The following is an 8,163-nucleotide window of genomic DNA, read 5'->3' as shown; positions in this document are numbered from 1 at the left end:
TTGTGATCTTTATATTATCTCTTACTAGTTGAAAATAATGATCAAATCAAAAACAAAGAAAATAAAAGACTTTCTATGTGTTTGGATAGCTTATTTTTGGCTAGCTTATTTTACTATTTAGCTTATTTTTACTATTATTTATAGGTTTCACCGCACTTTTTGGTATACTATTTCAGCTAACTTTTACTATTTACAGTACTTTTGACAAAAAATTTGTACTTTTAGCAAAATAAGCAAATCCTAAACAGATCCTTTATGGTCCATTTAGATTGAAGGAGAGTAAAATAAATTTAGCATAAAATTAACTTATTTTTAGCTAACTCTACTCTATTTCTATCTATTCTTTTTCATTCCTCTCTCCATCCAAACAGGTAGTTAACATTTCTTGTCAGTAGGTAGGTTAGGTGATATGGAATAGAATACAGTGAATTCACTGTAGCCGGCCTGTAGGTATGTGTTAGTGACGTTAGTCATCCAACGAAACAATTGGTTGTTGCATAGCGCAAGAAGCTTAACGAAAAAGTTTACTTTTCACCTGGTTCTTGTGTTTGTTTCTTTAATTTTCTATTTATTACGGCTATGATTAATTAATCTGTATTGTAATCACTTTAGCGGATTAAGTTAATTTATTGTTAATTAATTTACATAATCACTATACGTGGATATATTGTTATAGATGGATCAGCAGGATCCTGCTGAGAAAAGGTATAGTAGAGTACGCATGTGCAAGTTTATTGATATGGATAAAATGGATATTTAAATATATGTACACACAATTTCAACCTGCCAAGAGTCATTAATTATAGACAGGTGTTGGTATGGGTTAGATTTTACTTTAATCAAGTCTTTGAGAGCGTCCCATCAAAAAAAAAAAAAAAAAAAAAAAAAAAATGGGGTGATGTTGATCGATTCACGGCCTCCTCAGATCATCATACATGTCCATTAGATATTGGTTGCTCATGAAAACGTATACAAATCTCCTATACTATTTTTTATGTTCCAATTTATATTTTACAAATTATAACTTATTTTGTATTTTTATTACTTTTATTATAAAATAATTAAAGTTTAAAATAGAAATTAAATACATGGTATATCACAATTAGTAGAGTATAAAATGGAACATAAAAAGTGGTACAAAATATTTGTATTAAGTAAAAGACCTATTATTGTCATGAAATGTCACGAAAAGATGTCTTCCCTTACCATTTTTTGTTTATTTAAAAAGAAAAAAGAAAAGAAAAGAAAAGAAAATATTGTTGGTTCCCAAAATTTAACTAATAAACAATTTTAATCACCAAAGTTTAAATTGATTGCTTTTAGTCTTTAACAAAATTAAAATGATTACTTTAAGCCCTAATGTGGTCATCTATCAAATTGATTTTTCTTCTTCATGCATATCTAGTAAGGGGATTCACATCTGCAATACCTAATCAATGGCTGAGATTGAAAGTTGAAAAAACAACTTTTAATTTCAGCCATTAAATAAAATATATTAAAAAAAAGTTAAAAGGTTAAAGTTAAAAAGTTAAACAAGTTAAAAAATTTATGAGAGAAATAGAGGTATTGCATTAGGTGCAATGCCCTAGGTATTGCACCTGATTTGAATCCCTAATAAGGTGTCAATACATAATGACTTCTAGTAATTAGGTAATGTGTCAATAGATAATAACTTCTAGTTACGAGTTAGGGCGGTGACGGACCTATAAATTTGTTTGGGGGGTAGGGGACCAACCTTAGGACAAATGAAATTTCATGAACTCAAATCACAAGTATATATCACACACACGATCATTTGAAATTATGTATTCAATTTCTACTTTGCTTAAAAAGATGAGTGAAAATTACTATTTTTTATTAGAGATAACTAAACTAAAATTGCCAGAAATTTCTTAATTTAATTTATTTTAAAAATTTTTAGCACCATAAATTCTGTATAGATATTATATATAAATATGAAAAGTTATATATTATTGAATAATTGAATATCTAATTATATATATAATCAAGTTAAATTAAGCATTTATATGGTATATGTGGGGGGGAAAATGGCACAGTCCAACATAGTGGGCCAAAAACCCATATGAGAGCTATTGTGTGACCGAGAAAAAGGAGATGGTAAGGGCCGGCCCATCTGGAGGTGGGACCCTCAGAAGGAAGAATGATTACAATCCGAAGAGGATATCTTCTGTCCGAAGAGGTTGTCATCATCTGACGCGAATATTATAAATCAATTGAGTGTGTAAAAGGTCAAAATGACATTCTGAGGACTCTACCTGATCAAGATAAGCTCTGATTATGCTGGGAAACAATAAGGATGGAGAAATATCTATATGGAAAGCTGTTACCACCGTATTTAATACTCTGCAGCAACTTGTCTGGCCGCATTTATGTGGAGAAGACCCCTGAACAGTGTATCCTCACATACCGCCACTCACACAGAGCTGAAGAAGATGCTTGATGTGACACATACTCAAGTAGATTCACGGATGAAGTACAAGTGGACGATGGAGATGAAGAGAAGGGAGGTTATATAAAGGAAAGAAGCTCCTAACGAGAGAAGAAGAACAAAAAAGAAAGAGAGAACTTGACTGTAACTCTAAAACCTTTGTTCATCAGATAAACAATAATATAACTCTTCGGATTTTCAGGCTTTACGTGTAAATTCATGTTGGCTTGTGTTTGAAAGTTGTGATTTGTTGTTGTCAATCAAATACTTAACCTAGTTCTTTCACCTATACTCTACAAATTTATTGTTTTGGGCTTAGGTCACAAATCCTAACCCTACAGTATATGTAATATATTATTAGCTTATTCACGTGTAATGACATAGTTTTAACTTTATTGAAAATTTTAACCTCATAAACATTTAGATTTATATTTTGAAAGAAATAACATCATTGGCCAATTATAATATTAACACGTTTGTGGAATACATGCTAGATGCCTAGCATATACAATAATTATTTGACCCATAATTAGTAACAAAAGCAACAACCAATACACCAATTAAGAATCATTTTAAGAAATTATCATTACAATCAATCTCTTAAAAAACTTTATTATATTTTCAATTGGCATATCATGTGACTTGGCACTATTTCATGTCTCGTACATCAACAAAATAAAACTATTAAAGTAAGCAAAGAATTTTGAAAACTCATCCTATTGAACATATAAATATATAATATGAAAAGTGCATTTTTCAAATTAGATTGACAAAAACTAAAACTCCTAAATATGTATTTAATTTTGAATTTGATAATTAATTAATTTAGCCACATGAATTAAATAAAATTATATTAGAATCACTAAAGGATTATCATGTATCATTTCCATACAAATAATAAATTTGAGAGTTGTTAGAGACATTTTTGTGACAACTAACAAGGGCTAAAATGATAGAATGAGCCCAAAACTCCTACCGGGTTCTTTAAAGTGTGATTAATTTGAGAGAGTCAAGTCTAAAATTCTAATATTTAATGAGTAGAAGCTAATTGTGCATCACAAGAGCAGGACCAAAGTCCTAAACAACAAAGAGTGGAAGAATATGCATAATCATTAAATCAAGAACTTTTTCTTCACATACATCAATAATAGAAATTTGAAAGAGATGCGAGGGAGAGAGAGAAGACTCCTTGGTACCACTATTCTCAACCTTAGACCTCAGAATCATGTAACTCCCTGATGGTTGAATGAGCTTTTGTTTAGAGTCTTGGTTGCTCTTCCCCCATCTGATTTAGAGTATTGGAAGTTGCTTTAGTGGTGTCCATCTAGGGGCTAAATCGGGTTGGTTAGAATGTTTAGCCACATATAGCTAGAACTAAAAGCCTTCAATTAGGTGAAAATTTTGGGTAATAAACCCTTTCCATGAGTCTTAGGTGTTGCAAGTGTCCCCTACCCACTTTGGAACATGCATGGTTTGGGCTAGGTTAAAAAAGAGTCTACTCATACCTTTCAAACTACACTCCCTCAAATTTCTCTTATGTTGCATGAGTTTGGGCTGTGCTTGAAAAAAATAAAATAGATTTTAATATATGAATCGGGCCCACAGGGAAGTTGGTTGAATTGGACATATAGGAAATTTGTGGCAAAAGTGGACATCAAGTATCAACAAGAGTCTTTTATAAAATTTGTATAATTATCTACCTGTAACATTATTATTATTTTTTGCAAGATATTACAATTTTTTAAAGTTCTCTTAGATTTATTTATTTTTGTTGGGGCCCTTGGGGGGCCATTTTATTTCTTTGGGAAACCAAACTCTTAATTTTTTAAATTTTGATAAGAAAAAACATGTGTTCCGTGTCCAGCTTATTTTCTCCTTTGCTGCGATCTATTTTCTCAGCTTGGGCAGATACCTAACTTTAGACAAGAATTTAAGTAACCGCCCAAGAAGAATTACCAATTACATCTTTGACAAAGAGGTGATTTGCAAAGCCCACACGGCTTTTTTTTTCTGATAATATCTTCCAATGGTCGGGGAATGCGTTGCGTGTGAGACACGAGAGTAAAGTAAACTTGGCTCAGTGCAAAGACCTAAATCAACAGCAACGATCGACATTGCCACCTTCCAACATGTGTGGAATGTCAAAAGGAAGGACTCAGACTTAGTCATTAATAATCTATGGACACAGCACTACAGCATAAGTGCATAGCTTCCATGGAATGCTTGCTTTTTTTGCATCTTCTATGAAACCAAAATGAATATACTGATGATAAAATACAAGCTATTTTAATTCAATAAAAAAAGTAATTAGTACAATACTTATATATGCCTCGTACCCCTTTCCTAACATAACCTTAAAAATGTAATTTTTACAAAACCTTAAGAAAATACCAAAAATGGGGAAAGAAAATTTAATAATACTAAAAGAACATTGTGAAATGAAGATTGAATCTTTGCGTCCCCTGCTCCTTTTGTGCTTTACCCTCTTCGATGCCTCATGCCAAAATTCTTTACAAACCAATCATGTTTCGTGGTGTACACAATGTGTCCAATAACAACTCCAATTAGTGTACCACATCCATACCCCATTACAACAGTTTTCCATCCAAATTCAATTGAAGACGCAGAGTTTTGATCATCGTTAGAGGGTGCAGGTAGTGGTAATGAGGTTGTAGGACCTTTACAATTTCTTGACAACTGGTTTCCGCATAATCCTGAATTCCCTTCAAATGAACTTCTTGGAAATGTATCAAATTGATTTCCTTGTGGTATAAATCCCGTGAAGTTGTTATAAGACACATTCAAGAATGCAAGGAAAGTGAGTTGTACTAGTTGCTGTGGAATCTCTCCTGAGAGCTTGTTTTGAGAAAGGTCCAAAGATTCAAGCTGAGTTAGGTTTCCAATGGATAACGGGATATGACCGGTGAGAATATTGTTGGAAAGGTTGAGCATATGTAGAGCCTTTAGAGTCCCAATGGAGTCTGGAATCTCTCCTTCGAATCTGTTGCATGACAAATCAATGGCTATGAAGAATTCTATGATCTTAGTGTATTGTGTTCTCAAGCCTTTGTTTGTCATGGTCATTGAGTACTCAAAGTTATCCATGTACTCGAATCCCCTCAAATAATAACTCATGTGCGCTTCCATGTATAATAAGGCTTCTGTTTGAATAGTTTTCATGGCATTCAATCTCTGGAAGAATTCTGAAGGTAGACTACCTGTAAAGCCATTGAAGGACATGTCAATAATGCGCAACTTGGGGAAGGCAAAATTGAATTTAGGACTCCTGATTGCACCATAGAATCTATTAGATCGTAAAATGAGAATCTTCAATTCAGGAAGAGCTCCCAACCAGGAGGGAAAAGCATCAATGATTTGATTGTTTCCAAGATCAAGACTCTCTAGTAGTGCACACCTCGCCATCGATCTTGGCACTTGACCATGCAATTTATTTTGGCCCAAGTCAATCATCCTTAATTTGCTTGCACTTGTCCATGATTGAGGAATGGTGCCATGAAAATTGTTTCTTCCTAACTTTAGTATTGACAAAGAGCTGCTGAAGTTACTCAAACATCTTGGAATCATGCCACCTAAATTGTTCCCAGACAAATCAAGAACCTGAAGCAAACTTAAATTGCAAATCAGTGATGGGATTTCTCCACTCAGTGAATTATCTGAGATTGTATAGAGAAGAGTAGAGAATGGTGGAACTGGAAGTGATCCATTGAGCCTGTTGGAACTCATGTTTAAAGCGAGTAAACTAGACCATGGAAGAACGCTAGGAGGTTGGTCAAAACCAGTTAGAAAATTGTGAGCAAGATCCAAATACAGTAGTGTTTGAGTACCTATTTTCCAAAACCACTGGGGTATCTGTCCATGAATATTGTTGAAGGCTAGATCCAAGTACATCAATCCATCTTGACCCTGCAAGAATTTTGGGAATTGTCCTAGATTGCATGAAGCCAACCACAAAGAGATCAATTTTGGTGGACTAGCACTGGAATTTGTTTTTGTTAACACTGATAATTTGTTGAATGACAAGCGTAGATACATCAAATTTTTGAGCATAAATAACGTGTTTAGATCCACTTTGCCACTCAAATTATTTGAATAAAGATCAAGACGTTGAAGATTCTTGAGTTCAGATATTGAGCTTGGAATTGGACCTTGCAACTTATTTGATGCAAGGCTCAATTGAGTTAATTTGGTGAGGTTCATAAGCCAGAGTGGGATTGAACCAGTCAATTGATTAGAGCTTAGCTCTAAGGCAGACAGTTGAGTCCAATTGGCCAAAGAAGGAGGGATTTCTCCCGTTAAATTGTTGCTTCTAAGATACATATGAGTAATTTTTGAATTCTTATTGAGCCAAAGAAAGGTCTCACTACTCAAATTGATGAAGGAAAGTGCTAGGCTAGTCAATTGGGTGAGGTTTGCAAAAGAAGATGGTAACTGTCCCCTAATAAGAGAATTATCTGAAAGATCTAGAGTAGTAAGCTTGGAAAGATTACCCAGAGATGGTGGTATCAAACCTGAGAAATTGCAATCTCTGAGATTCAAATATTCCAAGGACTCAAGGTTTCCTATTGAGGTAGGAATTTCTCCAAAAAATCCTGTGTTCAAGACTCCAAGATACTTAAGGGGACTGCTCCAGTAAAAGTTTGGCAAATAACCAATGAGATCCGGATTGTATGATAATTCAAGAAGTTGTAAATTTGGTAGTTGGAAAATATCTGTTGGAAATTTCCCAAGCAACCCACAACAAGGGAGATTGGGAGATGTCAACGAAGACATATTTGCCAAAACATTGGGAAGTGGGGAAGATATGATTACCATGGTGAGATCAAGTTGTTTTAGGTTGGTTAAGTTTTGTACTAGGCTGTTGAAGTTGGGCTTTTTGAGTTCCAACAATTGTTTAAAAGGTGAATAAGAATTGTAAGATAGATCAAGGGAAGACAACTGGGATAGTTGTGAGATTTCAAATGGGATTTGACCAGAGAAGAAAGAATTGGAGAGGTTGAGATATAATAGACTTGAAAGATTGCCTATTCTAGATGGTATTCGAGAGTAATTGAAATGATTGTTGGCAAGGTTTAGCATTCGAAGATGAACAAGGTGAAAAAGGCTGCTGCTTGAGTTGATGGAACCATAAAGACAACTAGTACTAAGATCAAGGCCAATCACATGACCACTATCATGGTCACACTCTATGCCAGCCCATGAGCAACAACTGCTTCGTCCTTCGGGCTGCCATGATTCAGTCTTAGGATAAACACAAGGATATATAATAGAGGCGGACTTGTTGATGATAAAGCTTTCCTTGAACTGCAACAAGGCAGAGCTCTCATCATAGTGACATGGCTGCATAGAAGAGGAGCGAGTGAGATGAAAAAAGAAGAGTAGGAAAGGTGAGCTCAAGAACATGAAGGAATATAGTGCTGGCCCCATAATGACTGAGTTATCTATGTTTAGCACTCTTGTGTATAACAAAGAAAATGGAATGGTGGAGCTTTTATAGAGGAGACGCAGCTCTTGTGGAACCATTTTTGTTGTATGAAAATTATTCCGTGGCGCGTTGCCAACTACCACTAGGAAACATTAAAGTCCTTTTGTTTTCTTTGTTTTTGATTTGATCATTATTTTGAACTAAAAATTGATAGGGTAATAAAGATCACAAGCTTGTGGCCAAATACCACTATTTTTTTTAAGAGGGAAAG

At 34.3% G+C, this 8,163-nt stretch overlaps 1 protein-coding gene across 1 annotated transcript; it reads right to left on the bottom strand.

The window, feature by feature from the left end:
• Positions 1-4,713: 4,713 nt before the first annotated feature.
• LOC111999601 (receptor-like protein 6) lies at positions 4,714-7,945 on the bottom strand. Its single transcript, XM_024031733.2, has one exon. It carries the CDS (start codon positions 7,892-7,894, stop codon positions 4,928-4,930), a length of 2,967 nt encoding a protein of 988 aa, XP_023887501.2. The 5' UTR covers positions 7,895-7,945; the 3' UTR covers positions 4,714-4,927.
• Positions 7,946-8,163: the final 218 nt, after the last annotated feature.

The sequence above is a fragment of the Quercus suber genome, unplaced genomic scaffold (assembly GCF_002906115.3).
Source record: "Quercus suber isolate HL8 unplaced genomic scaffold, Cork oak 2.0 scaffold_402, whole genome shotgun sequence".
In the NCBI taxonomy this organism is placed as follows: Eukaryota; Viridiplantae; Streptophyta; class Magnoliopsida; order Fagales; family Fagaceae; genus Quercus; species Quercus suber.
Note: the sequence above shows the minus strand (reverse complement) of the source record. Positions and strands in the feature narration are given on the sequence as shown.

Bases quoted from the DNA above. Each gene is read 5' to 3' on its own strand.
- LOC111999601 (XM_024031733.2), bottom strand. From the start codon at position 7,894: ATGGGGCCAGCACTATATTCCTTCATGTTCTTGAGCTCACCTTTCCTA.